Here is a 19,217-nt window from a genome sequence, read left to right on the forward strand (position 1 = left end):
GCTTTCTTCTCTTCTTCTTTCAAGCTGTGGTCTAGATCCTGCTTTCAAGCCTGCTTTCCAGAACATTAACTATGTCCAAACAAGTTAAAATAAGTGGTGAAAGTCACACTTGCTGCAACAGCTTTTAGTGTAGTCACTTCCCTCTATCAAATAAGACCTGATTAATCTAAAATAGGTCAGAGAAAAAAAAAACCCTCCTTAAGCACCCCCATTCATTTCCACTATCACTGCACGGATCATTGAAACAGCAAGTCAAGCAGAACCAAATAATTAATCAAGGTTTTATTGAAGGTTTCAATTTTTATTTTTAAAATGGCTGAGCTGACCTGGCACATTAAACAAACCCAGCAGTACAGTACAGGAGTTATGCCAAGGCAGCATGGGGAGAAGTACATTATCCAGCAGATTTTAAAACTGCAACAGCCTCTGTATTTCCAGGTGGGACACAACACAAAGACATCTACCAACAGCAGAGAGCTGCAGTCAGAAATCAGTATGTGCAGAGCAAAAAGCCTTCTTCACAAACACAAGACCAAAGTTGTGCGGCTGCTAACATGATCCCAAAGCAGAGCTGATCTCAAAAAGACAAGACACTGATGCTGCAAGGCAGGAGGGAACAAGCTGCTTGTCATCCACAGAAGCCTGTGTTAAATTTGTTTTTGCTGTTTCACACATTCAGGAAATCTGGCCTCTCTCTTCAGCTCCTTGGCACATCAAGGCCATCTCCTCCATTTCTAACCCCACTTTTCCTTTTCAGCTGAATTTTGTCACTTTTGTGAACCTCCTGGATTAGCTCCAGCTCTTAGCACAGGCTGTGACTCAGAGCCATATCACTACTCCACTCTCCACTTTCAGTACCTTTTCCCTTCCCAGGCTCCTTTCTGCTCTCCTCCTTCAGAGATGCTGCTGCCTTGAGATGAAGCAGGCTACTGTGGCACTCCCTGAATTTCCTCAGCAACCGGGTAATTGAAGTTTTAACCTTTGCTTCATCCTACCTTTGAAGCAACTCTGTCTCTTTCCCACCACTCGCTGTAGGCTCCATTCTGGCAGCAAGTTTCTGTCCAGCTCCCATCTGGATTGCAGTTTTGTTGCTGTTGGCCATTCCCTGTCAAAGTTGGCAGCTGCTTCTTCAAGATCCCACCTTTGCCACTGTGAGTTGTCATTAGTAACAAACTATGAGATCCTACAGCGTTTGTTATACATATGTTCCATCCAGTTGGGCGTATGGCCTCAAAATACATTTACAGGCTCTATTACCTGAAGTAAGAAGTCATTAAAAAGTCTCACCATTTTATGGGGGAAAGGTGAGCAGATAATCAGTTCCCCTTTACCAATTTTAACACTGAAGAGTTTGCCATTCACCAGACTATGGACAATGCTCTTAACTAGGAGCGGGCTTCAAACAAATATTATTCTTGGAAATTGGTCAGGACCAATTTTGCTGCCAGCCAAGAAGGGTGGGTTCTAAGAAAGCAAGCACCTACTACAGACCATTGCAATCCTTTCTTGCACAGTACTCTGCTGCCAACGTGCCCTACTTACACTGACCTGCAGCATTTTGTGACAGACAGATTAGTATACTAACAGATCTCAGCTAAGAAGAGCCAGATTTCTATACATCTCACGATCCTGACCAAATTCTCAGCACTTTTTCAAAACCAAGCCCCTGTAAAGGGGCATCAAGTTGGCAACAAAACACTGCAGCAACTCCAGCTTCTTTGTAAAACAGTGGCTTTTGTGTCCATGTGGTGTCTACCCACCAAACCCCTTCTCAAGCCTTAGCCAGATTGTTTAAATCAAGTGAGTGTCTCCATGGAAACCTCCTTTCTCAAGGAGCCTCCTTTGCTGGAGAAATCCCTGCACCCCTTTTATTTAAAAGGGGAAGGCAGTTTGGTAGGAGCATAATGCCTGCCTAGAGAAGTGCCTGTAGCAACAAATCCGCCAGATTTATGTTCTTTAAAAACACCTCCATTGAATGAAGACATTTCAGGGATGGCTAAAGGTGTGCTACTGCAACCAGCCAGTTTTGCTGTGCCCTCCATCCTTCTCCTGGCTCTTCACTATCAGCCTTGCAGAATCATAAATATCCTGAGTTGGAAAGGATCCACAAGGATCATTGAGTCCAACTCCTGGCCCTGAACAGGACAACTCCAAGAATCACACCATGTGCCTGACAGTGTTGTCCAAATAACCTGTCCTCTTCCCACATGGTCTCCATACCCCTCTCACACGCAAACTCTTGGACCCAAGTCAAATTGTTTGGTTAAAAAAAACCCTCTAAACCCTAAAAAACCCTAATAGCTAAAGTAATACAAATCGATGCCCACTGTTGAAACATAGGAAAAGTCTTATTGAAGATACCAGTTGATACTTAAATAAGACAATCTCAGTGTTTAAGAAAAGAAGATACGCTTTAGTCTCTCCCTCCACCAAGCCCTTTTTAAACTGTAGGATATGAAATTATTTCTAGTATAAGATTGCTCGACATTTCTCAAGAAGGAAATCAATTTTCTGAAAGGACAGTCAAAACAATTGGATATTTAATGTTCTAATATGGAAGAGAGAACCTTAATATTAGCAGGCAAATTAATAATTAAGAGGTGTGTTTAAAAATGGTTTCAACTCAGGCAAATCAGTTAATAAGAGAAAGTTAGGGGGCGGAAAGGCACAAAAGAAGCTGCCCAGTTGGAGTCACTTTCAAGTAACAGTAGGGACAAGATATTCTCAAAAAAATTAGCCCTGGAGATTATTTTTTGAGTCAAAAAGTTGCTATTTAAGAGCCCTCTCTAGACAGGAGTGTGCTGTAGACATGAAGGGTTCTTCAAAACCTCCTAACAGAGGTGCTGGTGCTGGGTGTCTCACACACAAAAGGAGAGAGGAAGAAAGGACGCATTTCAGAACAACAAGAACAAAATTAACCCATTCTCCTAAGATTGGGTTAATTAAAACTTTAAGATTTTCTGAGAACATAAAACCATGATGTGTCTGGTAATTAGAAACTAATTCCAGGCACACTGTAGCAATTGCCTCCTTTTCCCACTCACCCATCACAAGTGGGTACAAAACAGCCTGGGACAAGATGACACACAAGCATGGGCACAGTCTTGCAGCTTTTCGCAGCAGAACTAAAGGCTTTTGGCAACACCCCTCTCCAGTAGCCAACAGAAACCAGGCAGGACTGAGTCCACGTGGAAGTCCATGAGACAGAAGCACATTGTAAGAGGAGGGATAAACAGTCACTGTTGATCCCTTTTCATTATGCAATAGAGGATCCAGAAGAGCAACTTAAAACACATAAAAATAACCTTTTCTATCTTGTTTGGGCAAGTTTAGCAGAAATCTTGCTGCAGGAAAATAAAATCCTGTACATGCTCATAGACAGGACACATCTGCATTAAGGTTCTCACCTCAATGAGATGCAGAGAAGGGAGTAGGGAAGGGAATCAAAGAGAAGTCAGAGACATTAAACACATTGTGGATCAAATTGAACCCTGTGCTGTCTGAAAAACAGTCAATTGCCATATCTGCCAGTCAAATGAGATTTCAGATCAAGAGAGATCTAACCACTAATTCCATTCCTCCCACATATGCCATCCTGAGTCTTCCAGAGGGAATACAAAGTCCTTTTCAAAGGGAATTATTCAAGCATAGTGGCCTTCCATTCCACAATCTCCATCTAAGTTCCAAGCAGATGAGCTCATCAATAGTTTATATCCCTTTCCAGGTTGGTAGGTCTACTGTTTTGCCCAAGGAATTCATCCCTGGATACAATCTTTGTGAGAGAAAACTTAACAATACTGGGAGATGAAATATACATACACAAAGGGAGAGAGGCTGCAAATTTGGGCAATAGACTTCACCCCTGAGCCTAGTGCCAAAAAGTGACGACCCTGGAGCACAAAGGATGGGAAAAAGTCCCTCACAAGCAAAAGAACTCACAAAGTACCTACACCCAGTAGAGCTGGTGTAATAGTTGTCATGGACTGTGGAGTCAATCAGAAAAATTTATTTAATTAAAGCCCAGGTCCAGGGAGGAAAGGGCTGAGCCAGCAGTGGGTCTCCAGCAAGAAGGAATGAATTTCTATCCAACAGAAAGATGAAAGGTTACTCCAGAGCAGGTTTAAACTCACCCCATATGTAACCAAAGCAGTACAGAGAAAGCAGCTCCCACAGTTATAATACACAATTTTTGTATCGATTTTCTCTATCTGTAAAGTTATGCCCTTGGGAGCTACTCACTATACCATAGGAGTGCAGAACAAGGGGTAAGAAACAAGCTTAAATTACTTCAGCCAACACATTCAAGAACCTGTTAACCATATGAGCAATGACAGATTTGGCTGGTGACAGTGAATTCTCCAGTTCTTCTCTTAGTCCCAGGTTAAGAAATGCAGCAGTCACTTTATTTAATATCGGTATAGAGTTGAACATAAGCCCAGTGTTTACAACCAATCCCTCTTCTAGTAGTTCCAGGTTTCCTGTTGTTTTACAAACTATTGGCAACCCAAGGAATCAGTAGCATAAAGAAACCATCATTTCAAAAAATTTGTGTCCCCACATCTCCACGGAGAAAGCAGCATCCATTATCAGTTTGTTTTCCATTGGACTTCTGCTAAGAAACAAGAGTTGACAAAATATTTTGCAGGCAGATCTCATCTTTACAATAGCAATTGCTCTGTTTGTTAACCATACAGGGCAGCATCTCTAAAAAGCCTCACAGCGCTGATAAAATAACCCTAAAAGAGTTCTCTGTCCTTTTCTTTCCTGTTACTTATTTCCTAGAACAACACAAAAATATGAGATTTGTTTAACTAGTAGAGTTGCCACTAAAGGGGGAAGGGGGGAGTAGGGGGCAGTTCGCACAATTTGGCAAAGAGATCATCCATGAAGTAAGGTCTTCAATGGCTGCAGGAAGCACACAGAGGCTTTGTCCATGCTTCCTCGAAGCATCCAGCAGTGCTGCAGGAGGGATGCACCTTCACCCCCTCGTTCCCCTCTCAGCTGAGAGCTGTTCACATTGCTGCTGCCTGCTTCCTTCCCTCCTCGGGTCATCCGAAGCACAAAGCAGCCTCCGTGGCGTAATAGCAGCTTGGCAGAAGCAGGCAAAGTGCAGCCAGCAAAAGATTTAATTTATTAAGATAAACATGGTCTAAGGCTCCACATTATTTTTAAAAATAAACACCATAAGAAATATGAGAACAAACTGGCGTTGCTACTTGTAGGTCAGGTTCAGACGCTCTCAGAAAGATCTTCTCACCCACACAAAATGTTCTTCCCCTCTCGTCCCCATCCTGAGGATGGAAGGACAGTTCATCATGTAAGATCAGCCATGCCCCTGTTGTGTGCCCTTCCACATACAGTGGACAATGCCTTTGCCACCCTTCAGGGCAAGTCAAAGTTTTAAGAACACTCCTGTGAAGAAGGAGCACACAGGGAGAAGGGCAGGTAATTCAGTCTCTGAAACGAACAACCGGAAGTCTTGGCATGATGACTGTGTTGACTTCACCACTTTAATGGTTGTTCTTGGCTGCCTCTTTAGCTGCAATAATCAGAGGAGTGAGACTGGAGAGAGGCTTTGCAATTTTCAAGAACTGGTGCTAGGACAAAACAAAAGGAAAAATGGTTAGATTTTTCAGAACATGCCCCAGAAGTGGCTATTCTAAGCATTTTCACCTAAATTCGTCTGAAATCTAAGAACCTACCCTAGAGTCTCTGAACAAGTGAAACCAGAAGACCTGTTACTAACACAAAATTTTGGGGATTGCCTGAAGCGATGAAGAGATTTGCACACAGCACATGCTGAATTATCCAATGTTTATGCATGTTCAAGATCAAGCAAAACGCAGTGAATTCCCCCAGGGGAATTATAAAGTTGCAAAATCTATAGTGAAATCCAGTGCGAAAGAAGGTGTACTAAAACCAACCTGTGTGATTCAGACACAAGGCACAGGGCTCCATGCAGGAATCACCTCTTATTTCCCTATTTCCCATTGTCACAGGTCTGGAGAAAGCAGACCTGCCTTGGCCTTCTACTAGATATAATACATTTGCAAAGCAGCTGAAATTTATGAGAGCAGCACAGAGCTTGCAACACAGCACCATTCAGTCTCCTATATAGGTGCTCTTCTTTAAATAAAACAATATTGATTATCAAAACAGCTCTCAGGTGAGAGTGAAGGGCAAGTCCACAAGCTGTTCTGAAAACAAAAAGCAACAATAACCTGCAAGATTTCTGAGCATCAAAAGGGATCAATCACCCAAGGCAACATGCTTCAGAGATGGAAAAAAATAAAACCTAAAAATTCAGAAGCCACAAGGCAGTTAAGAACAGGCTGAAGTGTTACAGTCAGAATGCTCTCCTGCTCCAAGGAACAGGACATAACTTCTTTCTGATATTTTCGGAATGAGAAAGAAAAAGAAGAAAAAAAATTATCTTTCAGCTACTAGCATACTGTCAGACATTTATGTTTCATTATAGTCTCAGAAGGCAGCAACACATGCAAGTCTGAGCCCATTGCACAAATTAGTGGAGAGAAAGGAAAACAAAAAACTGAAACTGTCGGATAAGTAAGGTCTGAGTGTTCCTGATCACAGTTCTATTTTACAAAGCCTTACATGTTCCACCCTCATGGCAAATTTGACAGAAAGAACACACAAACCACTCCCCTTATCCATGTCAGTAAAAATCCTGGCAGCTTGGTCCTCATCTTTCACTGTGAGTTCAGACTAAGACACCAGGTTTTCAGTAAAATATCTGATTTTAAGGTGGTGAGGCTGCCCAGAGAAGCTGTGGATGCCCCATCCCTGGAATGTTCAAGACCAGGTTGGATGGACTTTGAGCAGCCTGGTCTAGAGAAAGGTGTTCCTGCACATGGAAGGGGAAGAAGAACCAGGGGACCTTTAAGGTCCCTTCCAATCCAGGCTGTTCTATAATTAAGATATCTCACAAGCTTTGTTCCATTATCTCCGTAAGGAGTAGTAGCAGGCAAAATGTGAAATGCTCCAGTTAACTGAAGCCATGAACATTTCGAAGAGCTTTGTGATCCCTCCTCCCAAAAGGAGACAGCCAGAATATCTGATAGCTAGAAGCCTTCCTGCTGTCCAAATTGGAACAAGCATGACAAGACTGTGACAACACACACAGATGTCATGGCCAGCCATGTCAAGAAACCAGGGGGCTCAGCATCTGGCAGGCCTGGGACACAGCGATTATTTGAGGTTGGACACAGAACACGCTGCACAGCTGCTGCCAGTAGCCAGTACTGGAAAGGGAGCAGACTGTCATCACTTTATAATAGATTATGTTTGAGGGCCGTGGTTCTCAGTTGCTTTTTTCCCCCTGAGAGTTTACCTTAACTGTGCTTGTGCTTTCAGCTGATGCAGTATTTAAGACCTTGAACAAGATCTCGCCCAGAAGCCTGGCCTCACTCAGGATTGTATGATTACATTGTACCAGTGCTGTTCTCCATCACCTACCTGTAGCAGCTCTTTTGCAGAACCCCTCTTTTCCACATCCATTTCAAGACAGCGATTTAAGAAGTCTCGGAATATGGGTGAAAGCTTTTCTGGATTCTGCAGTTCTGGAGTCCCGTTAGTAGCAATGAGATACAGAGCCTGAGACAAAAACAAGCACCCAGGAAACAGAAGGTTATGAAGATTAGATTCCATCTCTGGATTAGAGACACCCATTTCTCCCCTCCCTCCCCACATTGCAATGGGGAGGAAAAAACCCCGCCTTATCAGGATCGCTAATCAATGCCTACATTTCAGCACACAGAATAGCTGCCAGCCCTATTTTTTTGTGGATGAGATCCAATCCTTTATTGTTTTACCCTCGTAATCTGGGTTTGGATCCTGCAGCCCTCTCAATGAATTACAAGGACAAAACCAACATTCCAGACCCTGTTTACATAGGGAAGTAAACTGGCACGATTCTACCATTACTCCTGTAATGATTATATCCTCATGGGAAGGTAACCCTGAGTAAATAGATATTTTTTTCTGTTGGTACTCTGCCTGAGTGCACAAGGCCTAAAACATTAACACGTTAAAGATGCAGCTGGCTCCTTACAAAAGATGTCCAGCAGACCCTTGGGCATCTTTTAATATCCTGCAGAAAAAAGCAGTTTCGCTACTGCTTGGGGATAAAGCATTCGCACACATCCTCCCCTGAGAATCAAGAGACTCAAAATTCATCCATTTCAGGATTTCATGAAAGAAACTTCCTGGATGAATTTTCAAAAGAAACAGAAATCTGCCAGAGACTTGTTAATATACAGGCCTTTTGAGCACATCACTCAGCACATCCCCATGGGAGCAGTCTGATAGGCCTGGGATTGGCATAAATTGAGTTAAATGAGGCCAAAGTATTGTTACTTTAACTCAACACTGTTTCATTTCTTATAGTCTTCTTGGCTGTTGCACTTCTGTCCCAAAAATCACTTCCATTGCAAGAGATGGAAAAAAAAAAGTTAAATAGAATTTTTCTAGATCTCTCCAACCCGTGTAACTGGGGAAAAAGCCATAAACCTAGCTCACATTAAGAGCAGTAATGTCCCTACATGCTGACAGCATATCTCCTTTTGTTAATAATTAAACAAAGGAAAGACATCAGGAGGCTTAAGGACTGTCTAAAGGCTTATTACACTTCTAATTTTACTTGGAGCGTGCAATGAGGAACAATCTGCCCTTAGGAAAAAGCTCCTACTAGAATAGAATTGAATAGAATCACAGAAACATAGAATGCTTTGGGCTGAAAGGGACCCTAATAAACAACTAGTTCCAATACTGCTGCCACGGGCAGGGAACCTTCCACTACACCAGGCTGCTCAGAGGAGAATTCTCTCATTCACAGTGTAGAAAGTTTCAAGACATGACTGCTTTGTTGCCTTAAGGTAGAACTTCTGCTTCTATTAGAACCCAGAAAGTGGGAAATTATGAGTGTGCATGATCTAGCTCACAGAAGAACCCACACCTTTGCTACCCAGAGCAAACCATGGCTTTTAACTAAAACTGTCACTTCTCACTATGACATCTAAGGAGACCACAGAATCACTTAAATTAGATGGGGTTGGAGGTGACGAAACCACACCCGAGGATTCACATGAGCTCAGTTTCACCAGCAGCTTGGTGAAGACCTGAGGAGAAAAGTACTGGCTTACTCTCAGAGGATTTTCGTTGAGGTAGGGGGGCTCTCCTTCGATCATCTCAATGGCCATAATCCCCAAAGACCAGATATCCACCTTGGGCCCGTAAGCTTTCCGCGTCACCACTTCAGGTGCCATCCAGTACGGGGTGCCCACCATGGTGCTGCGTTTGCTCTGCTCAGGAGTGATCTGGGCACAGAAGCCAAAGTCAGCTGGAAAATTAAAATAGGGTAGAAGGAAAAGACATAGGAATCAGCAAGTTTCTCCAAAAACAGCCCTTATTGACACCAGAGCTACAGTACGCTTTACCCTGCTGCACTGTTTGGTGTGCTGCTGCTGCAACTGTGACAGGAGGACTGGTTTTGTGGCTAACACAGAGGATGGTGTTCAGAGCTAAGTTTCTAAATCTGACTCTCTGAGGCCGTGAGGATTCTAGAGCTGCTGACTTGTCTGTGTGAAAGATGGGGCTCAGGAAATAACCACACACAGAAGTTAAGACACTCAGCTGTGTTGCAGCATTAAGCAGATCCTACACACTATGTAATATATGGTCTAAAGACAATTCCTGGGTATATGGAAACAGGAACTAATGCAAGCCTGATCTAGATACACCCCCCAGACCACACACTGTACTGTTTGGTGATACTTTCTGTCCAAGGGGTATTACTTCCCCTGTAGACATATCATCCCTCAAACAGCATTTATTTTATAGAGCAAAGAGTGTTCAGAATAAATTTAAAGTACCTAAATTTATATTGATTATTTTCTTTGAACGGAGAGAAAGATGGAGGGCCTTCACACAAAGATTGCTGTGTCCTATGTCTTACTTGTATTTGGCTCACCAAAAGAAAACTAAATCTGTTCTTGTGAGCCCAGCAGTATCAACACAGCAAGATGCACTGCCCATCCTGACCCCCTATGGCATCACAGGTCTAATTTTACACAGAATGATGAAAATTAAACTGAGTTTTCACCAAGAGTAAATACCAGGAAAGGACATATGGTTCATAAACAGGGCAAATTTCCAGCAGAGCCAACAAGCAGCTCAGATCCAGAAGGTTACTGCATCATGTCCACAGAGATTTCTCTAACTTTAAACTACAGCCCGGTACCAGCACACCATGCTCAAAAAAGTTACTCTGTAAGATTAGAGCACTTTGGCCCCCATCAGTTGTTTATTGCTAACACTCCTGAGATCGGACTCTACCAAAGTGCAGCTTTAGTTTAAAAAGCAATTATGTACAAAAAAACCTCACCTTCTTACTCAGCATATCTGCACTCTGAATTTTGAGTCATATCTGCTGTTGCTGCCGACAAAAATAGATTTATTTATGCCTGTTGGGTGCTAGCCAACAGAACTGAGAGGAAGAAAAATGGAGCACCATTCTGTTAAAGCTATAGGTGGAAGATAATAATTCATTGGTTTCCAGGCTTATCTCTGCATGGACAATGACAAGCACAACAGTTACCTTAGCACCTGAGGGGCAGAACAGTTTCAAGATTTTCATTACTAGTGATCCCACAAAGAGGAAACAACATTAGGCTCCAGTCTGGGTTGGCACTGTAAGATTAAATGATTTCTAGTTACAAAGTTTTCAATTTTCCCTCCACTTCCCCTGCCCCTTGAGTACCTGCAGTATTTTCCAGACTGAAGAGGCTGTTCATAAATAAAGACTTCCAGCCTTATACCTTCCAACCCAGTTTTCTAGACTGGAGTAGCATTAAAATACTGTTATTTTAGTTCACACAAACAGATGGCCCAAAGCTAAACGAAGCCCAAGCCTCACTTCAAGTCTGGTATCAGCTCACAAGGATTTGTGTTTGCCAATCTCCATTAAAAGAAATATCTACAGTAGCATTTCTACAGCCTGTTCATCATGACAGCATCAAGCACCTCAAACCCATCTTCCTAAAATGCCTGCCCCAGAGCAGATAACTGGCATGGGTTGATAAGTCACAAGCAGTAATGTTCCCTGCATACTTAGTTTGACAGAGCCATCCATTCCCAGCAGGATGTTGTCACTCTTGATGTCTCTGTGAATAACTTGGTTTGAATGAAGGAATTCCAGGGCTTGGAGACACTGAAAAATAATTGAGATATTCTTACTGTGCATGAAATGATTCACCAGTCCCAATTAGCCAACTAAAGGACTCAAAGAGACTGTGCATTTTTGGCAGTAAGGGCGCAGTGTGTTAGGACCTTTTCATATATTCAGTATGTGCAGGGCCATAGAGACATGTAACACTGGGACCAGCAGGTCCTAGGAGGACAAGTTAGCCCCAAAAGACTTGAAAAACAGACAAAACCAAGAGGATCCCACCCCCCATTTTCCACTCTAGTTCCTTCTTCTGGGGTGAAACATGAGGCTTGCATTAGAATTGTATGCTGCAACCTCACAGGCAAAATCCATCTCCTAGAAGAATGACTGTCACATTACAGAAACTGAAAACACTTCCATGGAGTCAGAGACAGGTTGTGGAAAGCCTGTGTCCCACTCCCAACCAGAGCTCCCTTGGAGTGTGAGTGGTGCCCCTTACCTCCCGGCACACGGCGGCGATTTGTCCCTCGTCCATGCAGGTCTCTGTCACCACATCGGTTAGGGAACCTCCTGCCAGGTACTCCATCACCACCCAGAGCTCTTCTCCTACAAGGTAACTGCAGAGCCCAAGCCAGATTTTAAAAACAGAATGCACAGGGTATTAAAGCTCTCTTACAACTGCAATAAAAACACGAGCTGCATTTAACAGTGCTGGAGAACCACGTGCTCCTGGTACTTTTTGTTCATGGGAGCATCCGATCACAACCTGAATGACCAAAGAGAAGGGTGAGCACAAAAAGTTGAGGAGAGATGTAGTGGGAGAGCTGGCTACAAGTCGCCTGTCCATAATAGCAAGGCTGAATTTTTCTGCCATGGAAAGGATGCAGACTAAGACGGATTCCTGACCTTACAACTGCTCCTGCTGCTGGGAGAGAAGGTAAAGAGCTACTACTCCAGGACAGGGTCCAAGCATGCAACCCAGATATTTGGCACGCAGCAATGGCTTCTGAGGTCTCTTGCACTGGAAGAGGTAGCTGGGGGCTGTTTCATTACTGGCATCCCAGGGGCAGTTCTGGGTGACAGAAAAGATGCCTACCCACAATCAATCATGAAAGAGCACTTCTTTTTTAAGCATCATGCATTTGAAAATCACCTCAATCTTTTCCACATTATCAGACCAGTCTGTGATTTGGTCTGAAAATTTCAGAAGCACTCATAAAGGCAAAGGAGTACACCTTAGTGGATGAAACAGCAATTCTAAAGACTTAAAATAAAAAAAGGAAACCTCCAAAAGGCAGGTCTTTTCTCAAAAAGGCCCATACGAAGATGGGGAGGAGACAGCTGAGATGAGAGTGGCTTTTCTCAGTCATTTGGGATATTCATCTCTGCTGAGTGTGTGTGCACCCAGGCCTAAAAGTGGAAGACAGGAGATGAAGACTTCAGCAATGAATCATTAAAAAGAAACAAAAAAATAATTTTAAGAAAGTGAAAAAAAAAACCCCACCAACCATTTCTGCCCCTTTTTGGACCCATCAACACAAACTTCCATGACAGATACATCAGGATGACACATTCCTGAAGGAAGGAATAATCAGTTTGAAAACCCACCTTTTTAGCCTGTCCTCTTATTTTTCAAGTGAGTGGACAGATGAGTCAAAAGTGAGAGGGCAGAGAATCTAATTAAAAGCTTCATCTGGCATTTGAGGTCATCAAGGATGCATTTGCTTTGCTATGAAAGACTGATCCCACTGAGGTATGAATTTGCCAGGAGCCAAATGCAAAAGCTGGGATAGGTACTAGGGACCAATTAAGTAGAAAAAAAATAGTAAAAGAGAAAGAAGCCATTAAACTTGGCACGGAAAGTAGACAGAGATGTGTGAGACATCACAGGAGTGAGCAAGGTGTGGTATTTACCCCAAAGGACACACTGAGAACACTAGGCTGATGAAAAAAATCTGCCTAATTAATAATAATGGTCTGAGCTATACCTGGATGACAGTAGTGTTGCAGTTATGGACAGCTTTTAATTCCAGGACAAAGTGGGCATCTTGGTTTGCTGATGCTGAAGACTGTGTAGGGAGGTGACATCTGCAGGTTCTTCCAGGATACAAAGCCCAAGGGCACAGGACTGTGCTCCTACAGCAGAGAGGTCTCAAACTCCACTATGGAACAGAAGCTGATGCACTGGCATTTTGTTTTCCCAGCATTACAGACCCCAGAAATAGCAGTACCACCTGCAGAGCAGCCCCTCTGAGTGAGAGAGGAGCAGCAAGACTGCTTTCAGAAGAACTCCTGCTAACTCTGTGGGTCATTTACCTTTTTTTGGGCTCTGAAAGCCCAACTTCATCCACACTCTTCCTTCCTGCCCCTATGCCATAGCTACTTCACTTCTGCCAAATCAGGCTCTCTGCAGATTTTATCAGCACCCTTTCAACAAATCACCCACCATGGACATTGCAAGGTTTCTCTTTATTGCCAGTAGCACTCTCTGCAGCTCAAATCCACTCTCTGCAGCCCAAATGCATCTGACTCTAAGAATGAGGGCAGAATGGGCTCTTGGCATGACAGTCTTAAGTTCCACACACTGGGAGCAAGCTGGTATCTCTCTGCAGCCAAAACAGATGGAGCCAAGAACCACACTGTGAAACCAAAGCTGAGCCATGAGCAGCCACAAACATGTGCCAAGACTCTGGCAACTCAATAATTGATAGATTTGACATAACACACAGGGAAGTGAAATTAACAGTGGCTCCCAGACAGCTGTCACCAAAGGAATGTAATTTCAGGGGGTGCTGTCTCAGGAATCTTTCCACTCTTTTGCCAGTTTCAGTCACTGAGCTGCCCACTGCAGGCAGCACTCAAAGCCACTCTCTCAGCAGTTCTAGAGACCACCATGAAGTCCAGACACCTACACACTGCTCTGATGTGACATCAGGCACAGTGTGGTGTCACATATTGTAACCCACAGTCACCTTCCAAAACAAGCTGGTAGTAAGAAAAACCTGATGAAAATATTTGAGGAAGAAAATGGTCTACAGCTTTCTCTTCATCCATCTGCAAGAGCAGGTAATGTCTGATCCTGTGTGGTGTTCCTCAGCCTCCACTTAAGATACCTTAGGGAGTTGTTCACCAAGCCCTCTCTATCTCATATACACATTCTTTACTGATAAAATTGATGGAATTTGGAGTTTCCCAGAAGTGCAAGTTCATTACAGGATTTTTCACCAGTAACATGCCTTCTACATGCAAACATGAACGTAGGCTGGAAAGAAACCAGTGTGTTCTTGTAGCATGACTGTCTTACATCTTCAGCTTCATTCATTGACCATCCATCCCTACTACAGTTTGGGGTTGGGATAACAGAGGCTATGACTTTTTGGGGGGGATTATTAAGTCAAGGAGTTCTTCAGAACAAAACTAAAGGGCAGGAGTTTGCTTTGCCTGGCATTGGGCATCTGATGCCTGTGTTTAGATGGCTGAATTTAGAAGTAGGGCTCTGAGGGCCTCTTTCATGCAGCAGAAAGGAACTGGCAACTCCAGCAGGTAACTCAGCACAAGTGGCTGTTTGTCTGTCCAGAAGACTAGTGTCACTGTCTTCAGAGCCAGATGCTTCTACGCCCAGCTCCCAAGTACAGCTGAATTAAGCCACGTCACTATCTTAAATATCACAGCACACCTTTGTGCGATATTTAAGAATGCTGGCCACTACGTCTGCAGCAGAAAAGCTGCTTAACCACAAGCAAGTAGGCCATGCAGTAAACAGAGGACAAAGCACAGGAAACCCTTGCATAAGGGCAGGAGCTGAGAGAGCTGGTTTATGCCAATGAACTACCTTGCAGCTCCCTTTACTGACTCAGAAAGGGAGAGACTGAAACAGAACCACAAAGCAGAAACCAGGCCCTACAGTGAGCAGCACACCCTTCCTCCACCTCATTCAGCAGGAGGCAGAAGCCAGCAAGTGGCATCCAAATATCAGCTTAATTCAGCATTTGGGAAGCACAGGCACATTAGGCCAGGCAGGAGGGACACAGCACCCCAGCAACAGGATCCTTCAGCTGCAGAGCTGAAGTGGCGTAACAGCCACAAGAACCCCATGTTCATCCCAGTTGTTCTGTCTATGTGCAGCACTCAAACAAAAGCTAACCCCTCTGAAAAAGATTAGTGAAAGTGGAGGACAAAAGCAGGAGCTTTTGTTGCTGAAAGTTTGAACAAGACAGCAGGACGTGGAGCTATCCTGCAGCTGAAATGCACTGGCTAGCCAAGGCAGGGGCATGCACACAGCAATGCTCTCTAACAGGAAGAGAGCCTGTCTCTCAAACAGCTTTGTCAAAACAAAGCCTCTGAAGAGCCAGAGGAAAATAAAAGTTCTAGCCCAGATGCAATTCTTAACCACTTGTTTTGTTTTACACTGGTAACATTCTTCTCCTCTCTCTAGGAAGAGGGCGTGTGCCCAGCATCAGTTCCCTGCACACACACCTCGATCATAAAAATTTCAGGAGCAGACTTTCTGTCTCCTCAACAAAGTAGCTCTTTACAGCTATGCATGGGACACAGCACCACAAAAATTCAGCAAAACAACTGTTTCAGTTTATAAGTATCACCTTTTTTTGGCTAAAATACTAAAAGCCTGCAAAAGAAACCTATTAAAGAAACATCTGATTAGATTTTGACATACACTCAGAGCAAAAAAGTGTGGAAATACTCTCTCAAATTTCCAGAGATGCTAGGCCACATCCCTTCATTGTATCTTCCAAAAAACCCAAGCTGCCAAGACTAAAGTCTGCAGCTCAACTAATCCAAGTAGTCTTTACCCTTACGATAAGGCAAACCTGTGGTTCATCAGAACTGCTACATTCAGATGTTGAGTGCAGCAGACTGAAAATCTTGCTGTAGCTCAAATGGAACTAGCTATAGTTTTAACAAGTGAGTGACACAGGCTTGACACAATGCAGCACTGTGATGATGATGGTGAATTCAAGCCACCATGAAATGCCTTTGCCTGTTGGGCTTTCAGCATCATGGAATGATAGAATGCTTTGGATTCAAAGGGACCTTAAAGACCACCCAGTTCCAAACCCCTGCCATGGGCAGGGACACCTTCCATAACTCCAGGCTGCTCAGAGTCCCACCCAACCTGGCCTTGAACACTGGCAGGACAGCCTGTGCCAGTGCCTCACCACCCCTCACAGTAAAGAATTTCTTCATTATACATAACCTAAATCTACCCTCTTTTATCTGAAAACTGTTCCTTTTTGTTCTATCACTATCAGCCTTAAAAGTCACTCTCCCTCTTTTTACAAGTGCCCTTAAAATAGTGCAAGGCTGCATTGAGGACTCCCCAGACATCAAGTCATATGTCACGTGTCATTCACCCTCATTGCTGTCCTGCTACTATGCAAAAACCTCAATGGACAGTCACAGGAAAATGACTACATCTAACTCTGGAAGCAGTCTGCTCCTCTAGCAGCAGAGCACCAGCACTGGTCAGTAGAAAAGAAAAGAAGAGGAAAGCAAACAGAAATAATACATTTCACACTGTTTCTATTTCTCCTTTAGTAACAGAAAAGAAATAAGCACGAAGTTTGTTGTGTCAAATTTGGCAAAGGAGAGAGATGAAAAATAAAGTCCTGACAGGACCTTAGTTGCCAGCACCTCTGAAGGGAGCCTAGACATCCCTTTAACACTGGTACAGATACCTCTTTCTTCTCATTTTGTAGAGAGACTACCAGGCCACCCACACTCCCACCATGGCACATGCATTAAGCAATGCAAGGTTGCCCAACACTTGCACTTACACTTGCATGAGCCAGGAACCCTTAATTCACTGACAAGGAAGTGTTTTCCAGTGTCCCATTGTGAGCCCTTCAAATACTGACATACCTGTCCAAGTAGTTGACAATGTTGGAGTTTTTGTTTTCCCTCATCACAAGGATCTCATTAATAATCAGTTCTTTTTTGGGCTGCTGCTGCAAGTTCATCTGTTTGATTGCAACCTGCAGTGAAAAGAAGTCAAGTAAAGCATTATTGTAGGAGTCCCCCAGAAACCTGTCAGTACCTGTCCATTTAGTCCCACATCCACATGAGGGAGGAAAAAAACACCTTTTCATCATGAGGTCACTTTTTCATTGTTAGCTACCGAATTACCATTCCATAACTCTGCAAGTTCCTGCAGCCAGTCCATTTCCACGCATGCTGGATGATTGTTAATGAAAAAAAGAACAAGGGGAATTGCCATTCTCATACTGCATCTTAATGTCACAGTTGGATAGCCATCTACAGTTTCTTGGTAACACAGAGATCCCCTTACCTTCATATGGACTGGTATGTCAAAAACCTTTCATTTCTGATAGGATTCTTATTAATTTTATTTTTAACTGGATGTTTCTGAAATTTTTTTGGTGTTTTTTCCCTGGTCCCATGCAAATTTCAGCTTCTAGAAATCTAAAGTAGGGTGGGTAAATAACACAACCATGCTTACTACTTCGAAGTAGTAACTCTATTTCTTTTGTCACAACAAGACATGGGGGAGAAAAGCACCAGTGTTTAGATATAAGGCTGAAAATAAATGAATTGGAGTCAGCTTTATGTCCAGTCATGCCTGAAGGGCAACAGGGATGGATTTGTCAGTTGCAGCCCTTTGGTTTAGTAGCTTTCTCCCTGTTTTAGGATACCTGCTCCACATGTAGGTATGCAAAGAGCAGGAAGGTTACAACACATTTTTAACTCTTGTATTCAAGTTTCCACACTACCAGTACTTGGTACAATATTTAGGCAAAAGGAATGAAGTGAAACTACACCTTTACAAAACAGCTATGTGCAGAGAAAGGAGCCTGGATGAATGGATGGGAGCCAGCAAGTACAGTAACTCTCAAAAACAAGGATTTTCAAAAAAAAAAAAAAAAAAAAAAAAAAACCAAAAACAAGAAGCCACAGAGTGCCAATATAAATGGATACAATTAGCATTCTGATAGTAAAGCAGGGAAGATGATACAAAAATCCCAACACATGAGAAGGCAAGAGCAGACAGACATGCTGGTTTTCCACAGTCATCACGATGGCTGCCAAAGAGTACTTAAAGAAGACAAAAACAAAAACCCCATGATGCTCTTTATACAAGACCAGAGAGAAGAATGAAAGATGAAGAAGAGAGGGAAAGCATTTTGTGCAAATAAAGAAATTACCAGTGTTTCCCTGCACTGAGCTCCTGAGTTTAGTGCACTTCATAGAAAGGAACAAGCAACAGCATGACAAAGTGACAGCAAACCCAAATGCAGATTTAAAAATTCAGGGCCTGATCACACTAGTGTAATAGGAATGATTTAAAAGTCTGTTGTAATACAAGAGTTCAAATTTTCACATGGGAGTCACCCCAAGGGATCCAGAAATAAAGCAGAAAGTCATCAAAGGACTTCCCTTCCTATAAAATTTCTCATTGTTTCAAAACAAATATGAGAACCCCTCCTTAAATGCTGCAATTAAACTGCATTAATTCTTCAGGAACTGAAAAAGAGGTGAAGGCATTTCAGCAAAAAGCACAATTATGAAATTTACAGGTGAATAACTCTTACATTGTACAAATGCAAAGCAGACACACATTGTTGCAGAATTCCATAAATATACCTGGAATAACACAAACTTTCATCTTTTAAAAAGTCCTCCATGTAAAATAAAGGCTTCCATAGATGCTGCATATCCATCACTACTGGTTTATTATGCAGGCAATAAGCATGGTACTTTTTAATATTTGTGAGGGGAAAAAAGGAAAGGCAGGCATTCCTTGTCTCACAATTCCAGGGCAGAAAGTAAGTGGGCAAAGGGTGGGACAGGAACCATTTCTATGCAAGTTAAATAGTATGAGTGTAGAAAGCAAAGGAGCAGAGGAAAAATAAAGGAGTTTGCATGGAGACAGACAGCAATCTTGAGGAAGAAAAGAGAAACTTTTACTGAGGAACTGCCCAGTCCAAATATTTGCTTCTAACCTTTGCAATCACAGAAAGAATCTTTATAAATATGAAATGATTCAGGAATCAAA

The 19,217-nt window shown here is 42.9% G+C and overlaps 1 protein-coding gene across 7 annotated transcripts in view; it reads right to left on the bottom strand.

Annotated features, from left to right (window-relative positions):
- Positions 1 to 267: 267 nt before the first annotated feature.
- The window catches only part of PAK1 (p21 (RAC1) activated kinase 1), a 103,298-nt gene continuing 84,348 nt past the window's right edge, over positions 268 to 19,217 (bottom strand). For all 7 annotated transcript variants that reach the window (XM_066175564.1, XM_066175567.1, XM_066175566.1 and 4 more), the window contains 6 exons: positions 17,066 to 17,178; positions 11,685 to 11,802; positions 11,128 to 11,227; positions 9,162 to 9,358; positions 7,477 to 7,614; positions 268 to 5,597 (listed from right to left, as the gene is read on the bottom strand). In XM_066175564.1, the coding sequence (XP_066031661.1) occupies positions 5,511 to 5,597; positions 7,477 to 7,614; positions 9,162 to 9,358; positions 11,128 to 11,227; positions 11,685 to 11,802; positions 17,066 to 17,178 (753 nt within the window). In that variant the 3' untranslated portion in view covers positions 268 to 5,510. The remainder of the gene's footprint in view (positions 5,598 to 7,476; positions 7,615 to 9,161; positions 9,359 to 11,127; positions 11,228 to 11,684; positions 11,803 to 17,065; positions 17,179 to 19,217) is intronic.

Source organism: Chamaea fasciata, unplaced genomic scaffold (assembly GCF_029207755.1).
Source record: "Chamaea fasciata isolate MVZ Bird 193981 ecotype frontalis unplaced genomic scaffold, bChaFas1.0.hap1 SCAF_2, whole genome shotgun sequence".
NCBI classification, from domain to species: Eukaryota; Metazoa; Chordata; class Aves; order Passeriformes; family Sylviidae; genus Chamaea; species Chamaea fasciata.